Consider the following 21,151-nt stretch of genomic DNA (forward strand, 5'->3'; position numbering starts at 1 on the left):
CTTACCAAGCGTGGACGCAAGGCAGCACAAACGGGTTTATTTCTCGTAAGAAGAAGACCTTCCACATATTAAACGAGTGGGATTGTGCTGTGACAGAAATGCGTGAAATGGAATATGCTGGCTACAAGTAGCTGCTGTTCGGCTACGTTTTGAGTGACACATTGTAGAAACTTGGGAAATCATCTCGACAGTTCTCCAAACAGAGTGTAGATGCCGCCTGGTAAATAAACATAGCTGACAAAAGAACTGTAAAAAATGAGCTCGGGAGTATTTAAATAAGTACAAAAATTTTATTAAGAAAATAATATTTGCACATATCTGCAACACAAGTAAATCCATTTTTCTCTCCACCACCGTACACTTGCCTAAGGTGTCTGACTGACATACAGTTGAATGATTCCAAATTCAGGATGGCAGTGTTCTTGAAAATATCCCACATTCACACCACCATCTCACGACCTTTGACGTGCATGACGCTCTCTCTGTGATCACAGTTTCGGAGTGATGTCAGCATATCCTCACAGGTCATTCCTGTATCGTGGCGGCTACTGCGATAGTGGAATCGAGTCAATCACGCTACTGTCTTCCAAGACATGTCACACTTCATTGTTCTGAGCAGCTGGGCAGAAGTGACAACTGTGTAGAAACTTGACGAAAGACAGACTGAGTCGATGCGTGTGACAACAGGTACACCTTTAATCATCTTTAAACATGAAGCAGCCGCACTCGTCGTGGCGGCCTCGCCCGTGAGCAACAATGTTGTACCAGGAGGCGGGCAGCTTGGACCCAGGCCATCAGGTCTTCAGCTGTATCTACAGGTGTTTCGTACATAACCTCAGAGAATGAAGTCGAGGGTTGTAAGATCCAGCGATCGCAATGGCCATCAGAGAGGACCCCCCCCCCTTTCCAGTCCTACAATGAGTGTCAGTATCCTTCAGGTGCTTGCAAACATTAACATCAAAGTGGAATGATCTTGGATAATGCCCTAAAATACCTTGACTGAGAATCTTTGCTGTTGGCCGATATGGGTGGCGTGGGTGTTGTCCTCATTCTAGATGTGCCTGTTTGGCTTTTAAAAACAACATTACGGATGAATGAGGCCTCATCCACAAACAATACAAACTGTATGAAGTTAAACACTGCAGCGCAGTGAACGATACTGGATTGACACAAGCAGACATAGGGCTCAAAATCCGTTTGTCCCAGTGCTTGCACATTTCATCTTTGATTACTCATTGTGCACTGTACACAGCAACACACCTCACCATGAACACGACACAAGCTATCTGATGCAATGGACAGCTGACAGCAGGGTCAGTGGTGTGCTTGCGGCACAGGTTAATGCGCCACTGCGGTGCTTGAGTGCTACGAGCCTAGTTGTGCACAGTAGGTCCGTTTGGTGGTCAGGTGTCTACACTGTTTATCAGCTGCTACTGTTCGAGTGCACAACGGACACCCGAGATCTTTGCAAGGGTGTGAAGAACTGCAGCCATCATTGCAGTACATGCATTCATTCAGACTGACAGTCGTTACTTTGAAGAATTGCTATGAGCTACATTGTTGTTAGGTGGTGTATGCTGTGTATGTCCTTAACACAATAAATATGCACTTTCGAGTATTGGTTCCCTATCTCAATATAATCTATTGTGGAACCACTGTCACCTGTTTCAGTGTGACCCAAAAGGATTGGAGACTCCACCTACAGAGAACAAGAGCAGTTCTGTCCCACTTCCCTCAGACTCTCCCGACGGCACCCATGTCTGTGGTGAGCACTCACCTTCCACAACAACATACTGGGTGATGCTAGGGTAGACAGAAGAAAGGAAAACAGAATGGGCAAGTGCGAGAGGGACTCACGCACTAAGGGTTCTGTACAAACTCCCCGTCCTGGGAATCGAGATTCCCAATGATTTTTGCCTGTTATCGAGACTCTGTAACTTTACTGGCAAGATACTGCTCCCAGGAATACCAAGATCGGTTCAAAAATTCTACGTTATTTCCTCAGCCCAACCCAAACAAACAAGAACAAGCAAGTAGAGGACTTTAGTTTCTGTATGTAGGGAGAGAACATTTAATAACACATTTCCGTTTACGTACTGAATCATGAATACAACATACATTTTATGTTTGGATGCAGTAATGTTCGTATGTTATACTTTCAACAGGTCATGAATACAAGGTATGTCCAAATCGAAAACGACATTTTTATGTGATATAATTACAAGTTAACAAGTTACTTGTACCGGAAGTTGTTGCCAAATCTCACGATTCCAAGTCAATGGAGAGCACCCTATAGGTTTCGATGACAGAGTTTTAGATTATCAAAACACGAGACATAAACGGCCGTATCTGTTGACTGGAGTCAGTTATAAGCTTACAGTTTTTACGCCGCCAAGGGTCCGTATACCTTTGTATGTGACATAATTTGAACATGATACCCCGAACGTATCCAGAGAAAAAGATTCGTAACAGATGGACAGACAAATAGACAGACTGATAAAAAATAATACGAAAAGTATTTTCTTGAGTTATATAGTTACCAATTACGGATTTTAAGATTTTTCCTTTATTTGCACTGTGAAATCTGCCTTCTTCCAAAATGTCATGATTCTAAATCAACAGGGAGCACCGTATAGATTTTTGTGAGTGACTTTTCAAGTATGAAAATGTGTAATTAAATGGCCAGATCTTTATTGCAGTGACTTAGAAGCCTACAATATGTACAACGCCAAAGGAGCATAGACCTTAATATGTGACATAAATGTGAACTTCGTACCCCAAAAATGGTCCAGAAAAAATGATCTTAACACTCGGACAGTCAATACATTCCTTCAAATCTGCAATATTCGAGACGTGTTCAGATACAGACGACATCGTGTTCGATGACGAGCAACAAACGCAAATTTTTGGCAAAAGCGATCAGCCAGGCAACAGACAAATGCTACAAAATTTTGAGTCAAACTGACATTTCGTGTGTGCACAGTTAACTGAGATAATGTTTCAGATATGGAGCGGCTGATGTCTATCGTTGCGTTTGTAGAAGGTCATAACATGTGTTCAGGTTTCTCACAGCGTTGGTAACGAGTAGGATTTTGACGGATTTGTCAACAGTCTGGCCATTCTACTTTCGAAAATCGTTCAAAAGTTTGAATAGAATCTCCTCAGAGTTCCAGCCACGCCATGTGGCTTTACACGTAGGGACTCGACGCTGCTGGCAGCTCCAGAACATTTCAGTTGGATACATCGTCACGGGAGTATTCATTCATACATTCAGACGTCTGTAATGTCAAATACCAAGAAATATCTGCACCTCTCTTATCTGATGTCACAGTTTGAGAACTGTATTTATTTAATAAAACCCCACTAGGCATCTGCTGTGCGTTAATGTTTTTATGCCTGTACAAAACTGAATGTACTACACTCATGCGCTGGCAGTAATTTCAGTGTCATGTAATAGTGCTACATGTAACTGTATATTAAGACAGGCTGCTGCTTGTGGATGTTATGAAAGTAATTTGAACTATTTTCTGTGTGTCTCAGGGTAACCACGCAAGTGATCAGCAACTCCACGGTTGGATTAAGGACATGGAACGTGTGAAAGACATGCTGCGCACGAAATTAACCGGATGGTTACAGGACTTGCAATTCGCCAGCAAACAGGTGGAGCACTACGAGATGGAAGAAGACAAGGACGGGCCAGGGGACTTGATACTCAGGTATAAACCAGTGTACACTCAAATGTCTGTCGTACTCACTATGGTTTATTGGAGTTTATCTCACTTTTATCCATGGAAGTATTCATTAAAGTTATAGAAAACACAGGGATCATTTAATTCACAATGACGTAAAGAACTAGCACTAACAGACAGTAGTGAAGAACATGGTTAAAGAAACTCGTGATTCACAAAGTTTTTTGACTCCGTTTAGCCTTCGATATTTTGATTCGTATTGTGTCTTAAAATGTGCCACGTATTACGTAACAGACCAGCGGAGAAAACTGACACAATAAACGATGTTACTGCATTTACTAGAGAAAGTATTGATGGTTACAGACACTTCTGAAGTTTTCATAATTTGTGGAAACAATGATGTGGAACCTAACACGAAAAGTGAGCGTGTCCTCGTCTTATTCGGGACAAAAAAAAAAAAACACTTCGGGAGAAATTACGGTAATACCATGTAGTAGCGACTCTAGTCCAGATACTGGCATCCAGTCGGTGAGGAAAAGAGGCCACAAGTCATGTTCATCTCAATAGATGGAGGAAAAATTTAAGCAGCGATGAGGGAAGGAAGCGGATAGCCATCGTTCTTATATTTTGTCCTGTGGTTGGTGTGTTTAAATCAGTCCGTAGTACAGAGCGTAAATACTGGAGGTTGTGAGCGGGAGGAAAGCGGAATAGTCTCTCGAGTGGTTGACATATGGGGCCGTGGAATGGAGTATAGTGGGAGATATGTTGGCACTATGGAGGGTGACCAGGTGGCTTCCTATGTGGGAATGGGCAAGCTCCCAGCAGGCACCACAGGTCTTGTGGCGGTGTTGCTGGATTCTTTCAGGTGGCTTATTGTGGGATAGCTATGGAGGTGGAGAACATGGATTACGATGGACAGTTAGACTCAGTCGTGATTACTATCAATAGGATGAAAGACTTCTGCAGTTATATCTGAAGAGGTCGGTAGGGGAGTCACTTTGAGATGAGTGTGTCTGGGAAATGGACTAGGTCTTCTGAAACGAAGGTGATCAACCGACATCCACAGTTAAGTTCATCATGAGAATTGATGTGGGTATACAGTTGTGGAGAGGCAGTGGTCAGTGTGAGGAACGAAATTATGTGCTATAGGATGGCTCGGACAGAGACAGGCAGTAGCACAGACCACGGTCAGGGTGGTAAAATACACACTCAGGATAAAGAATGATGCAGGATGATTGAACATGATTTGTAGCCTACTGGAGCTGTTTTTGAGGAACAGTATTGTTACTCCACAATGTTTATTGTGTGGGGATTTTTGGTTTCCTACTCCACATCTGTCATCAGAACTGTGAGTGGGTTACCGGTTCACTGTGTACGGACACATGCAGATAGTGTGACGGGATAAAACTATCGATATTGTGTCGGGCAGTGGGAATGAAGGTAACAGTAATTGGGAAGGTGAACTGAAAATCGGAGATGGGTAGATTTCAAGACAGGGGTGCACTACACAAAGGAAGCAGCTAATCGGATAGCAGAGTACTTGTGGAGTGCACATGGGGGTTTCAGGCTAGCCAGTAGTTTGAGGTACTCTCATTAACACTCGCCAGTTGGTACACATTTAAGGAAATCAGATAGCTTTCAGAGTAAAGTTAGTTCGACTCTGAAACTTTTATCAGTCAACTGTCGAAGTATTTGTAACATAGTTCCCAAATTTACTCTCCTCCATGAACGTTCTCAGCCTCAAATTATTCTTGAATTGAGAGCTGGCTAAGACCCAAAGTAAAACAACTCTGAGATATTTAGCGAGTCTTGGAATGTTTATCGGAAAGACATATTCGACGCCGTAGGAGGGGAAGTGTTTATTGCAGTTGACAAAAAATATTCTCTTTACTGAGGTTGAATTTGAGTGCAATAGTGAAGTTACGTGGTCGCACATAACAGGACTAGGTGAAACCATATCAGTTGTTGTATGTTTTTACCACCCAACCGACTCCGCTGGGACAGATATGGAGTCATTCAATGAAGGTAAATAGTCAGCATTGCATAAATATCCAGGTCACGCGACACTAGCTGGCGGTGACATTAACCTACCGAGTACAGACTGGGACGTCTATGGATTCACTGCAGGTCATGCAGACAGACAGTCTTGTGAAGGACTTTTGAACACGTTTTCCGACAACTGTGTTGAGCAGCTAGTTCGTCAGCCAGCACAAACAGGCACGACCTTATCGATGGCGTCAGCATAGAGATGGGGATCAGTGATCGTGATGTCATCATAGCGACTATGGTTACGAAAGTCAGTAAATCAATCAAGAAGGCTAGGAGAGTTGATATGCAGTTGTCAGCGTCTCACTTAGACAATAAAATACAATCATTTAATTCCAGAATTATGGCCATAGAGGAATTATGGCTAAAGTTTAAAGAGACTGTAAATCGTGATCCGGAAAGTATGCGCCTACTAAGCGGATCAAGGGCGGAAAAGACTCATCGTGCTTTAATAACAAAATTCCTAAAATGCTGAGGAACAAAATGCTGTTACATTCTCGGTTCAAAAGAGAACGCGCAAATGAGGACAGCAAGATTTGTAGAGATTCGTACGTCTGTGAAAAGATCCGTGCGCGAAGCATACAACAGCTACCACCGGAGAAGCGGAAAAAGTTTTGGTCCTCTGCAAAATCGTTAAGCGGATCTAACGAATCTATTCAGTCACACGTTGACCAGTCTGCTTTTGGCGGTAGAATATTCCAAAAGGAAGGCCGAAGTTAAAAATTCCTCGTTTAAGAAATCGTTCACGCAGGAGAATGGTACAAACGTGCCGTCGTTTGACCATCGCACAGAGTCCCGTATGGAAATCATAGTAATGAGTACCGCTGGCGTAGAGAAACAGCTGACACATCTGAAAATAAATAAGTGGCAATGCCTAGATGGAATGCCAGTTTGGTTTTACAAAGAGTAGTGTACGGCATTGGCCCCTTACTTAGCTTGCATTTACCGCGAATCTTGCGATCAGCGCTAAGAACCAAGCGAATGGAAAAAAGTGCAAGTGACTCTAGTGTATAAGAAAGGTAAAAGAACGGACCCACAAAATTACAGACCAATATCCCTAACACCTGTTTCCTGCAGAATCCTTGAACATATTCTCAGTTCGAACATAATCAACTTTCTTCAGACTAAGGAGCTTATGTGCACGAATCAACGCGGTTTTGGTAAGCATCGCTTCTGTGAAACTCACCTTTTCCTTTTCTCTCATGATGCACTGAGAGCTATGGATGAAGGGCAACAGGCAGATTCCATATTTCTAGATTTCTCGAAAGCATTTGACACGGTGTCCCACTGCGGGGTGCTAACGGAAGAACGAGCACATGGAATAAGTTGAGTGACTGCAGGTTGACACAAGATGACGTCGACAAAATTTCTAGTTGGTGTGATGAATGGCAGGTGGCTCTTGCTGTAGAAGAAAGCGGATGAGTAGCAAAAACGAACCCATAATATCCGGATACGGCACTCCAAGTGTTCTGCTTACCACAGTCACTTAGTTGAAATATCTGGGCGTAATGTTGCGAAGCGAGATGAAATGGAATAAACATGTGAGGATTCTGGTAGGGAAGGGGAACGGTCGACTTGGGTTTATTGTGAGAGTTTTGTGAAAGTGTGGTTCGTGTGTAAGGGAGACCCCGTATAGGACGCCAGAGCGACTTCTTGTTCAGCATTGCTCGAGTGTTTGGGATCTGCACCAGGTCGGATTGAAAGAAGCTGTGGTGTCACCGCCAGGCACCACACTTGCTAGGTGGTAGATTAAATCGGCCGCGGTCCATTTAGTTCATGTCGGACCCGCGTGTCGCCACTGTGTGATCGCAGACCTAGCGCCACCACAGGGCAGGTCTCGTGATACGAACAAGCCCTCGCCCCAGTTGGACGGACGACCTAGCTAGCGACTAGATGTACAAAGCCTTTCACTCTCATTAGCCGAGAGACAGAATAGCCTTCAGCTAAGTTAATGGCTACCAACTAGCAAGGCGCCAGTAGCCTTACAGTGATTGTAATTAAAGTCTCCTGTGTATAGTCAAGAGCGATGTACCACAATGATTGATTAAAGATAAGTATTAATCCAGCTACGTACTTTTCTTCATAGCATTAATTACGTAGCCTGTTCCAGTATTTGACGCCCGTCGGCGTGTGTGTGTACGCGTGCCTTTCTTTCGGCTACCCGTCACTGTGGACTGGCTGCCTTGTCAGTCCACTTCAGAAGGCATCCAAACAATTCAGGGGGAGCAGGTAGATTTCTTACCGGAGGTTCGATCAGCATGCAAGTGTTACGTATATGCTTCTGGAGCTCAGCAGGGAATAAGACGCTCATTTCGAAGAAAACAACTGAGGAAGTGTAGAGAACCTGGCTGCAGAACGATCCTAACAACGCCAGCATGCATTTCTGGTAGGGACCACGAAGATAAGATACGAGGAATTACGGCTCGTAAGAAGGCATATAGACAGGCGTCTGTCCCTCGCTCTGTCAGCGAGCGGAACAGGAAAGGAAACGACTAGTTGTGGAACAGGGTACCCTCCTTCACGCACCGCACGGTGGCTTGCGGATTATGTATGTAGATGTAGATACAAAAGACGATAGTTGAGAGGAATTATTGGTTTCATGTCCGTAAATTTAGTGAAATCATTTTTGGCTTGGTTTCATTTGGAATCGTGAGGTTTTATCTATTCTATTTCATTTGTCTGGTCTTATGACTGCATGCATGGGGGTTGTGGTGTAATAGGTGGCCCCAGTTGGGAGTAGATAGGGACATTGACAGGAGTTTATGACGGCGGTGACGAAGCTACAGTGGTGGTGGATGTGGTTGGAACTTCTGGCTCCGGCAGTGGTGGGGGCGTTGGGGCGGGCCGCGGTTTGGGGCTGACGACGGTGTTGGCGACAGAGGCAGCGACGCTGCTGGAGAGGGAGTCGACGGTGGCGCAGGTGGCGGCGACGGTGGTGGAGCATTTGACGGAGGCAGTGGCGAAGGAGCTGCCAGACTACGGCTCTCTGTGAATGGTGAAGCAATGAAGACGACGGCGAAGGGTGGGAGATGATCGCCGAAGAACCACTGGGAGAGTCCAGGTGAGAGCTGAGGTGCTGGCGAAGTATAGTGGGGCGTGTCAGTAAAACGGAGGATATACTTCGTACTGGAAATTTTGGGACGACATTTTGAGGTTCACATGAGTAAAGCGAGTCAGAGAATATACTCCAGCCGAGAATGTGCTCATCGCGAGTAAAAGGGTGAGGGATGTTGCTCAAAACAAAGAAGAGAGGAGCTTCTCACAACCGGAATATATTGAAGCGAGATCTGTAGCATTCTTCGGGCTGAGTAAGTTCTGTTAAGTTTCACCTACATGATGGCAGAATTCATATTGCTTGGGAGGCAGAAAAAGAAATATATAGCCGAACGAAGTGCTGAATTGAGGAGCTGTAGAAGTTAATATCGCTTTGACAATAAGAACATTATCTGCGGACTACCTCTCAAAAGAAGTGAAAATTGAAACATTTTTATTGCTATTTAGTAGACCCAAGTTTTCAGACTGACGTACGAGAACATTTAGCTGTATGCCTACACCAAACAACCGTGTCGCTGACTTTTCCAGACGTTCACCATCATGTCTTCTCAGAGCATAAGTCTTATATAGTGTGATGTTAGAAATAAGTAGGGTTACCAGAAAAATTAATAACTGGTTTATTGCAAACCTAGCGACCTGTTAGTCGTAACGAACGCTTGGTGGGGCGCTTACGTGCTTGCCACGCGAGCAGAACACTGTGCGCCGTATTTAACCAAAATTATCTCGTGTTAGAGAACTCTGACAGAGTTCCGGCTTGGAGTAGATAAAAAGTCGTGTAATCTTACGATTTCGTTCGCATAATGTTCGCCTAACTTCTATAACTGAAAAGTTTTCCGCATGTTGTAAATTCGGTAACATCTACAGAAAATGCTTTTTCGTATGCTGCACGTAATTGTCTTAGTAATTTGTTGCCGCACATAAAATAAACAAAATGAAACGTAGTGCAACTCTGCCTGAACACACTGGTGCCGGTTCCAGACATGTCGCCCGTTTGAGCGAGCTGAATGACACGTGACGCTGCGCGTGCTTTCTGTGCCGGACACGGCAGACCACACACACCAAGAACTCAGCAGGGAGCAGAGGTAGTGAGAAAAAGGAACCCTCTCGTCACAGATTATGGCTTCGAATGTTTTGCTCGTAAGAGCTCTCTCTTGTTTATTCATACGACCCAGCGTGTTTATCTTCTGTTGGATGTCAGTACAAAGTCGAAAACCGGAGATGCAAGAGGGGAGGCGGTCACAGAGCTCCAGCGGCAGTGGAGGAACTTCGGTACCGCCCTCGCAGTCTAGGCAGCGCGGCATTTCGTGCCTATTCTACAGTTCACGTATCACTTCGTTACTGGACTCGCATGGTACCTTCAGTAATGGCTCCAGCACTACAGGCCAAAGCCATCGGTCGCACACTGACCCCTGCCTCTGCACGCAAATTGTCGACGATTGACTTCCGTGGCAGCGGTCTGCCCCGCTTGTCGACACTCCAGCTCCATGTGGCGAGTATTTATTGCGTCCTCTGTTGATTTGCCACTTTGTGTGACAACGCACTTGCTCCTAAACTGAATATGGCAGTCAGTGTTGTATCATTATAGCTGTGTAGTACATTCCCTACTGTCCAGAAGTTTCGAGATTTTCTTTAGAGCTTGTTTCAGTGGATATTGTTTGTTCACTTCCTTGCTGCATTTAAATCCGTTCTTTCGTTGCCTTATGGAATGAACGGCTCCATTATGTTAAAAACAGCCCTTTCCCGAAATTCTTCCGCAACCAAATCTCCGTATAATGTTTATTCAGATCATTGTCAGTATGCATCTACTTCCTGGATTTGTGGCATGCAAACGATAAATTTTATCACGGCGCGGATTCTGAGTCCCAGCTTGTCAGTGGCGTAGGTGTGGTACTGTAGCTCCAAGCAGAACAGCGTGCTGGTGTACGTGGCGTGGAAATGATTTGCGAGCCTTAGCACCATGGCACCACATGTCTTATGGGAGGGACAGATTTCCGGTCAAACTGGGGACCCAAACATCACACGGAACTCATTATGATGCAGCTTCATGCTTTAATTGACAACGTCGTTGTCAAGTAACAGTGATAACCAAGGACCATACTACAAGGAGTACAGGGAGTACTGATTGTTCTGCATTGTGTCTGGCAGTATGGAAACTTTCCGTCGTTGATGGGCTGTAGGGAATGCAGTCGTAGATTAATCAGGAAAAAATTGTCACATACCCGATTCTGAGGGCTCCATTCTCATCACAACGTGTACCTGACACATATGTATCGAATCGATATACGGAACACTGACCTTAGGAAAAAGTTTTACGGCCAACAATTTCTGTATGATAATTTTCACTGCCAAACTAGAGACCCGCACCAACCACTCACAAAGCGAGATCGAGAGAATGCTTCAGAGCCAAGTAAACAAATATTTGTATGCAATAGTGAAGCGTCATTTTGTCAAGTTTTACGTCAGCAGACATGTACTTCCGCACGTCAAGCTTAGCGGTGTGAGATGGTGGGATGCACACTGCCGGATGTAAGCAGAAACATTATAAAAATGCCACAACTGATAAGGGTATAATGAGTAAAACGAAAGACCTATTGTGAAATAAAAACAGATGTTTGGTATTTGCAAAGACGGATTTGAAATAGCTTTAGTCATCGTATCGCGCTGTCCTTAACCGTTGGATTAGGTGAAAGGGACTGAATAAGTGGACCTGCTTGACGGTACATTCACGTTTGTCCACTGAACTCATCTTCCTGTGTCATACAGTCTTTACGGAAAATTATCGCAGATGTCACATCACCAAATGTAGATAGGAAACTCCCTGGCAGGTCAGAGCCGTGTGTCGGATCCGCTACGTGCACTCTCCACTGCAGAGTGAGGATTCGTCCAGGAAGCAACTCCCGAGGCCTCTGGTCACTGCAGTGCCCATCCTTCCGGGAGCGCTGGTCCCTCCAGCCGTGCAGGGGAGCTTCTGTGACGGCTGGAAGGCGGCGGCTGAGGTACTGGCGGAAGTAAGGCTGCGACGGCGGCTCTCGGTTCCTGCCTGCCCAGCTCTATGTCTATTTTTATAAGGACGTCATATTCGCCATTGACTTTAAAAATTGTTTTACAAATGCAGTTTCGGCCTTTTGAGCCATTTTCAAGTGGTAATGTGGAAGATTTTGCTTCAGCTCATGACAGACATGTCTACATGTCAGCGTCTAAAATCATCTACAACAAATTTGAACAAGTCATTCATTACCTTAACATAAATATCACATGTTCACTCTCTTGCAATGCATACGAAATTCCTCTATAAGGAAAAGAGGTATTCTGCGGCAAGCGCTGCAGTCCTGCTGTTTGATGTGTCTGGAACCACTTAAAACGATATAGCAGCACAGAACGGAGTGGATGACCTGCAAGAAATAGTTACAATCGGTATCTCACTCAAGTGATCTGAAATCTAAAGATGAAATCTCGATGCGCTAAAATGCTAAAAAGACCAATGGATTTGCGATTGTTTGCTGTGTTACTATGCATCCTTTAAAGAATGAAAAAGTTCCAGGTTTTTGTCCCAGTCTGGTACATAGTACTCATCTATCAGGAAGTTTCTAATCCACTGCTGAGTGGAAATCCGCTCGGGATACTTTTAGCCGCGCGGGATTAGCCGAGCGGTCAAGGGGCGCTGCAGTCGCGCTGTGCGGCTGGTCCCGGCGGAGATTCGAGCCCTCCCTCGGGCATGGGTGTGTGCGTGTGTGTGTCCTTAGGATAATGTAGGTTAAGTAGTGTGTAAGCTTAGGGACTGATGGCCTTAGCAGTTAAGTCCCATAAAATTTCACACACATTTTTCGATACTTGTACGTTCTTGCTAGACTATACATGCTTGGTTTTTAACTTTTAACCTGGCACCTTGTGTGCTACAGGCGGCCGCTGTTGAGTGAACGCCTGCTGCGCTATCAGCCGTGGAGCCCCTCCTTTGACGACGACTTCAGTGCGCTGTGCAAGGAGCGGCAGCCAGAGGCCTCGCAAATGTTCAGCCTCGCTGACGAACTGTACGCCCTTTATCGTGTCTCCTGGTACACTACAGCTGAGTACATCGATTCAGTCTACGAAGATGATATCAAGATTGCAGGTAAGTTTAATACTGGGACCCGGCCACTTCACGGTTATGCGCTGACAACTGTTCAGTTGTTCGAGGAATGAGATTCTAATACCCTTCTGAATTTGTAGTTTTAGCTCTTGCGTGATTTTGCATGCCACGCAAGATAATCTCTGGTGCTCTTTCCAAAGTCAGTGTTTAGATTCCTCGGCAACTCTCCGTCTGGATCTATGACAAGCTAACTACTTCATTTCGATGTATTATTGACTTCTTCATTATGCAGGGACTAAAAAAGACTACGTAGACAAAATTTTGGAGTGTTTAGAGAAGATTAAAAAGAACAAATTTTATGTGACACAAATGTCACAGGTGTCATGTTTTGGAGACGTTACTCAAGTGCCAGCTGGGTGCTAACGATTGCGCAACACACTCGAAACAAGTGGGTGTCTCACAAATAATGTTTGCAGCCTCAGCCTAACAGCAACCACCTCACCTGGGATGTCCGCCAGTGTCTGGTACACTCAACAACTCGTCTCCCTCCCGTAGGAGGCACGCAACACCTCTAAAACAGTGCCCATCCCACAGCACTTTGAACACCGTCTCTGAACGCCAGTGCAGATAAGACCTTCATACGTGTGCGACACGTGCCTCATATAAAAAAGTGTTCCTTCTTATCTTCTATAAACGGTCTAAACTTCTGTACACGTAGTTTTTTTTTGAGATCCAGTCTAAGGCTTGATTTAAAAATGGCGAATGGTTTCTGCAACTTAACGGCTACAGACAAGCTAATGTTTTGTCAATACTGTAACTTGTGTAGTGTTCTACATTTCTCATCTATGATCCTGGCATGATACTGTTCGTATTTACTAATTTTCTTTGACGAATAATATTTCGATTTGTAACTGAACAGTTAATTTTATCAGATACACTGTTAATATTATCCTTAGAAATGTTAATACTATGAACTGTAGTAGGACTGAGGAAACACAGCTATCGCATCTGTCTGCTAAACAACTCTATTTGTTCGAATCACTATATTTTTTAAATTTATTATTTTACTCTCGTTGCTGGGCTTTATCTCTTACTCGATCATCTATCTATCGTGCACCAGACAAGAAACGAGTTGCAGGGTTTTCATTGGTAGTAAGCTGACTAATTAAGAAACTAAGGTGGTCGAAAAGGGTTACAACAGATAAGGAAGTAAGTTATCACAAAAATATCCGTATAGTAGAACCAGGAACTGTAATACTGAGAAGAAAGGCCTTTCCAAAATTTCGGCTGTCGCCGATAATTTACTGCAGACACTCACAAGAATAATACTGGCACATAAAAGGAAATACGCATTGTTAGCAAGTTACTAAACAAGCAGACTCTTACCCCATCTGTTGCTAGACTGAGCTGCACTCTGCAGCATGTCTATAATGATGACTGAAACTGTTATGGGCACCGAGAACAAACGTGTGAGCTGTAGTTGATGTTTCAATTCATCACGAGCCGCTACAAGATATTAAAGAATGAGCAGGGACAAGACCTTACAGAGTTGTGGACCACTAGCCGTTTGTCTGGAAGCTAACTTTAAGCCCGACATTGAAGATATCTTCAGGGGCCGACCGGTGTGGCCGTACGGTTCTAGGCGCTTCAGTCTGCAACCGTGTGACCGCTACGGTCGTAGGTACGAATCCTGCCTGGGGCATGGATGTGTGTGATGTCCTTAGGTTAGTTAGGTTTAAGTAGTTCTAACTTCTAGGGGACTGATGACCTCAGATGTTAAGCCCCATCATGCTCAGAGCCATTTTATCTTCAGGGGAAAGTGGTCGTGATAATCCAGAGAGATCGGAGAGGTCGTGGTAGTTCGGTCGAGATGGGGGGGGGGGGAGGGGGAGGGAAAGAATAAAGTCGTGCGAATCTCTTCTGAGCACGTGGCGATGTTCGAAATGGTTTGCACCATCCAGCAGGCTGCTACAACGGCCCTGTCTGAAAGAGTTGCCCTCGCCACTATTAAAACCGTGGCGCTTCTCTGCCGGCTTCTTTACGCATCACTGTCCAGCAGAACTAGATGCTTGCCCACAACAGACCAACGTGTCGAGAACTGAGCCCTGATCTGTTGTCGCTGCCATTGTGTAAAATCACCTAAATCGCAAATCCAAGCCTACAGATCTCACAAATACTTCCAGTGTGACGACTATCTGACCCAGTATTGCAGAACCACCTGGCCTATCCCAGTTACAAACAAGACCAGTCCAAGTTGAAAATTTTTATTTTTTATTCATTCGATGATTTGTTTCGGACCGAGACCAATTTTCAAATCACCATAACATAGTCGAAAATGGCATTTCTGAAGATGTCAAAAACGTGCAATGGACATTTACAGTGCATAGAGATAACTCACCGAACGAACAAAAACTTGGAACGGTTTTTCGTTCACTGATTACCAGAAGTTGCTGACCCAAACTACTGCAGCATACTGGAAGTTCGTTAAACCTCCCATATTAACTGTGCCCAAATGTACAATCCTTGCACAACTGCATCATCTACACAGCCTCAACTCGAATGATCTAATAAATATAAAGTAAACGCATTATTCACGACACTAAACTTACATTCCGCATCCCAACAACTACATGCATTGCATCCTCACCATCAAAGATACTGAGTTCAGATCCACAGTTTTCTACACCATCAATCGAGCTCACCGTCATCATCCCAACAGTTTCTTGTGTCGCATTCCTAACATGAAAGACATCCAGTTTAGAACCACTGTTTTCCACAACATTCTTTCAGCGTCCCCATATCGTCCAACAGATGACGATAACAGCCACAATCACCTTCCATTTTAACATCCAAGTCACCTGTTCCAAAAACCAATCCAACTTTAACTTCAGCCACACCAAAACATCAGCTTAAAACCTATACCTAACCTTGTTTCGCCACATAAAACATCAAGACAAAGCAGCAGCATAGCATTCCATCCATATGTCTGTTCCCTCAGCTCCAACGAGATCTTCATCACTCACATGTTATCTCAATGCTACAACTATACTTTAATGAAAATTGTTAGAGTCTCGTAACACAGTCCCAGTCATTCTACACTCTACAAAGCACAGATAATTGCTACAACATAGAATCAGATGGTACTGCCAATGGGTGCTTGTGAGATATCCTGATACCAGCACCTCATTCAGCAGATCAGAAACCCTGGGATTGGTGATACACATGAACAAAAACACTGCCACATTTTCCATAAACTGAACAATCTATTGAAAAAGGATTCATTCTCCTCTCATCCATAACAACAACACGTTACCAAACAACCTCAACAAGGCAGACTCAGTGCTTCATATCTTAAAGATATACTCACTGTATCTAATGACTGTTCGACAATTTGGTACATACAGTGTCACACAATTACGACCACCATATCTCTTGGTCCCAGTTTAAAATACCTGTCTATAATGCCACAAAACGAATTAAATATAGCAATTACAGCACAAGACTATAAAGCCACACATTTTGTGAGCGTGTGGGTTGGTGCTATTCTGTCATTCTGCGCAACAGATTAATCTGAGATGTACCCTTTACCCTTTGGCCCCTGCAAGATGCAATTTCCACCCCCACACTACTATAGAAGTCAGACGGACAGCCTTGACGTTCCAAAGAGAAATGCCTAAAAAACTTTCAGCAATAAATACCTTCTGGAGTCGTCCACTGTAAGGAAATGACACAAAAATTCACAAAATTTGTTACGTAACTAGTGGGATACTTGGGTACTGGAGTAGTGCTAGTTAGTGTAAGAAAAACACGAAAGTAACGAAAATTATTATTTATTTTGCAAAAATTCTGAGAAATCACCATAGCACTTTTAGTTATGAATTGAACACGTTATTTGCAGGTTCTTTTCAGAATGTGAAGTTACCTCTTAAGGATAGGATTCGGTAATTAAGTTTCTATACAAAGTTTAAGATTGTTATTGACTTGGCAGAATGGCTGAGAGCAGCACCTACCCAACTTGAATATTTATCGGTTAGAATGTCGCTAGGTACAGTCGAGGCTATCACGTGTGATATGCAGTGAAGGGTACTGTTGTGGAAGAAATGTGGGGGTTGCAAGAGCTGTAGCTGTGATGACTGTTGTCTGCGCCGCTCGCTGCCGACAAATAAGAAAACTCTCGTTCTATAACTTGACCTTTGCCAATCAAACTCTCCCTACGCCTTGATGAAGTCAAGGACTCCTATTTGCCCCTAGTCTATTGGCGTGGTACACCGGTCAGATATCCAGTCCACCGCGATGCCACTCAAAAATTCGCTCACAGGCGTTTAACTATTACTCTGTCCATTCACACCGCATAATAAGTGTGGCGGCCAACACAGTGAACAATGCTTAATTTCAAGGACTCAATATACAGTTGCACTTCGATTCGCTCTCGACAGAGGTGCTCTCCCAGTTAAGTACTGAGGAGAGACTTGTTCCTCGCTCTCTCGAGTACATGTATGAGCGCGCACGCTCTCGTTACGTGTTCTCGCTCCAAGAGCGACAATGGAACGGCCCCTCTGCACGCCAGACGAGAAGCGGTATACCTTTCGATCTCTCCCATTACTCCTTCAACTCAAGGCGTCAGAAATATCGTCTGCCAATCAGAATTGCTCTTCTAAAACGCGAGAATGACGTTTTGTTTAAGGCGACCAATCCGGAAATCTGTAGTATCGGTGTTTGGCGTTTGCTGTCTCCCTGTGAAAATCTCTGAAACTGCGTGCTATGTGTAAAGAATGCGTAGGCTAACCGCTCCCACACAATGTAGCGGAATTTGCTTTTAAGCCGAACACGAGATCGTCCTTTCACTCGGGCTAACGCTGTCTGCTCTACAGGCGGTCACTGGCCGACGTAGATAGCTTGGGACCGGCCTCCTGGGGTGCAGTTGCCTCTCTCGAGCTAAAAGCTCCTGTGACCGTCGTGTCTGGAATGTATGCGTGTACGCCAGCCTCGAGTATTTCGACCTCGGTGCGCACTTGCGATTTATTAGTTATTTGCATATCGTTTACATGAATTCATACAATACTGACTTTATCTTATCGAGTTTGGGCTCGAATGAAGCGTCTTGATGTGCAGAATATGATTGTGAGGGCGGAATATGTAAGCAATGAAGGAGACCACGACGTCTTACAATTTCAGGAAATTCTTATGAGAGGCTGCTCATGACTCCATTACTTTCGACCTCAATAAAAAAAAAAAAAATAAAATAAAATAAAATAAAAAACATCTTATTTCATACTAGCTCTAGTCAAGTTGTGTGATATCATACTGTATGCAAGTTTATATCCCACGGCTCACCTATGATTTAAGGGTAGTGTCTTTGTATACTAATCAAAACGTCATGGGACCCAGGATCAAACCTCGCTACTGCTTAAATTTAGAATAAAAATCATCAGTAATGATGGATGGGCGGATAGAGCTTCAAGGCACTTTCTTCCCCTGCTCCTAAAACCCTGAAGAGTCAGCAGTGCTCAAAGGCATGAGAATGCAGAAGGTAATGGGAACCACTGGTGTCTGTCCACAGGACATGTGGCCTATAATTGAAAAGTGGTATGATGACTCCTCCACTGGCGAAATATTCCGCAATAGTCGCACATTCGGATCTCTGGGAGGAAGCTGGCAAGTGCCAGGTGTCCCAATGAATTATGTTTACTGTATAGCTCCTTGTCTGGCACACCATGCTTCTTTTGTTACTCTAAATCTTACTCAACAGCATATCTCCATCTGCCTCGATAACTTAACCTCTTGGTGTAGCCTCTGCTACATCAAAAACACTTTTGTTAAAAACCCAAGGAATTATTACAGTAAATACCACCAATCATTTCTCTCTCCCTAACTTCCACCATGACACACATAAACATGACTGTGTGGTGGTACTCTGTTCAAAGGTAAGCTGGTTCGAATCCAGGTGATGGAAGAAATTTGCATTGCTGGTATTTCCCCAGTAATGGGAGGGGGAATTGAAGCATAAAGTTTCTCATCACCAGACCTCGCGTCAGTGTTCTACATTAAATTACCTCTCCTCAGTGTATCATGATACACTGATGACGCCTGTGACACTGTTGAAGGTGACACATGTGGTGTCGACGATAATCGCCTGCAGCAAATCGTCAATCGACCACCGCAGAGATGCTGTACACCTAAGCAGCATCGCCACCGCCTATGAGAAAGAAGCAGTAAGCCACTCCTCCTGTAGCTTCGAGGCGCCACACACGACAAGTATTTCCAGCTCTGCCAGTGCCTGGTACGAGTTCTGCCAGAGTCCAGCCTGAGTTCTGTTCTGTCTACGAGGGTATCAACAGTTCCATGACGACTGCAGAGAAGCGACGAATTTCTGCCTTCAGAGTGCAGTGTCGGCGTAACGTCACTCAGTCAAGCCTAGGCCAAACATGCACGTACAGAGAGTCGAGGGCCAACAACAGACACATATTTGGCACAGTTGTAGTAAACGTTCAGTGCTCATCATCTGCAGACTTGCACTGTAATGCCGCTCAGTGTTTTCAGCAGCTCCTTTGTATTTGGACCCCAATTAATACCACACGTGCTCACACAGCCACAGCCACGAGGAGCTAAAGATAAGTGTATTGCTTTCCAAACAATAAGGCGTTCTGATCATTGACTGTTTCATCTATCTACTTGTAAATTTATTAAAAGCATGACACAACAACATGTGTGTCAGATGTGGATGTTAAGCTCTTAACGCATCCATTACAGTCATGTACACTCAACAGATAACTCCGAGTCACAGTTCTCTCACAATGCAAGGACAGTGCCCAATTATGTGGAGGAAGATAAGCGCTTGCAGTAAGGCGGTGGACCTGCTGCTCCATTCCTCTCTGCTGACATGGGCAGAGGACTCTTACTTTCTCATATCTTGGAATAATCACGCATCCCCAGCTTACAACAAACTCAAATTAAGAAGACAGGAAACACGACAATGTGGGGTTTCCATCACTCAGCCATCCTCTGTACTTGGGTAAAACCCACTGAACGAGGCGATGCTGTGGTAAGCTGTTGGCTCCAAACTTGGTTTTCGACCATATTTAGTTTCTCTGTGATGTCCCTACACAGCTTAAGGTGAATGACACGACGGTTCCTATGGATGGACGGCGCTGTCCTGCTTCCCCGTTCTTCCCAATTCTGGGTTATGCTCTAATAGCTGTTTCACCAACAGGACGTTAACCCCTGATCTTGTCTCTTCCTTCGTCTTTCCAAAAGCCTTAGTGGCCCCAGTGTTACTTTCGCCAATATAGCTTGGATCTCAGCACTCTCAAAAATTTACCATTCCTTACAGTCTTAGAACACCTTGCACTCTGTATCATATTTGCCGTCTCAGACGCAACCTCTACCAGCTGATTAGATTGCCCTCTCTTCTGAAGTTCCTCAGACTTTGTCACAAATTGTAAACGTCCCATAAACATGGGGAACAAAAGCAATTTTTCTCGCCTATCCTCTGGATACCTAGGCTTCTGGTGCGTCTATACCAACATGTCATATCCACCCTCCACTTGCCACCCTTCTGTATCCTATTCGAGCGGAACTTCAGCTGGCTGGTTCTTCCTGTTCCAGAATAGTATGTAGACACTTAATCCTCCAACCATCTATAATCCTAGCGTATATGCCGCTTCAATATGTAGATGATCCCGCTTCCAGCCTCCTGACCACTGTCATCCCTCCCTCACACCTCCCTGTACCCACATCAACTTGTCAATCATACTTCCCAGCCCACTCCAACACCTTGAATACATACACCCTTTCTGGCCGGCACCTGCATCATTCTGTATTACCCTCGTAGTAGTTATTGGGAACTGACTGCCAGTGACTTGCCAGAAGCACGAGACTTATCTTCACCATAGCACCATCATCAGCTTCAATGTACATCTGTTTATGTAGAGACGCTATGGCTTTTATTTTTTTGAAACTTATCATTTTATTCATTCTCCCATAGAAGCTATACTGGCCTAACTTCGATAGGCTGAAGAGCAGCAAAGTGTCTGAAGCTTGCGCACCACACGATAATGTGGTGGGAGTGGAATGAATAACAAAGAAAATGGAGTGTTTACGACAAAGTCGTGCATTCGGCCTTTCACAGAACATGGCGGTGTATGAGAACCTTTCAGAACTTATTCGTCTTACTGGGTATACATTTGCGCTCAACACGCCAATGAACTATACAGAGTGAGTCACCTAACATTACCGCTGGATATATTTCGTAAACCACATCAAATACTGACGAATCGATTCCACAGACCGAACGTGA

The 21,151-nt window shown here is 44.4% G+C and overlaps 1 protein-coding gene across 1 annotated transcript in view; it reads left to right on the forward strand.

The window, feature by feature from the left end:
- Positions 1-21,151, forward strand: part of LOC126426878 (uncharacterized) — an 88,974-nt gene that overhangs the window by 60,931 nt on the left and 6,892 nt on the right. The window contains exons 5-6 of the mRNA XM_050088921.1: positions 3,541-3,716; positions 12,689-12,897. Of these exons, the coding sequence (XP_049944878.1) occupies positions 3,541-3,716; positions 12,689-12,897 (385 nt within the window). The remainder of the gene's footprint in view (positions 1-3,540; positions 3,717-12,688; positions 12,898-21,151) is intronic.

The sequence above is a fragment of the Schistocerca serialis genome, chromosome 11, assembly GCF_023864345.2.
Source record: "Schistocerca serialis cubense isolate TAMUIC-IGC-003099 chromosome 11, iqSchSeri2.2, whole genome shotgun sequence".
Classification (NCBI taxonomy): domain Eukaryota; kingdom Metazoa; phylum Arthropoda; class Insecta; order Orthoptera; family Acrididae; genus Schistocerca; species Schistocerca serialis.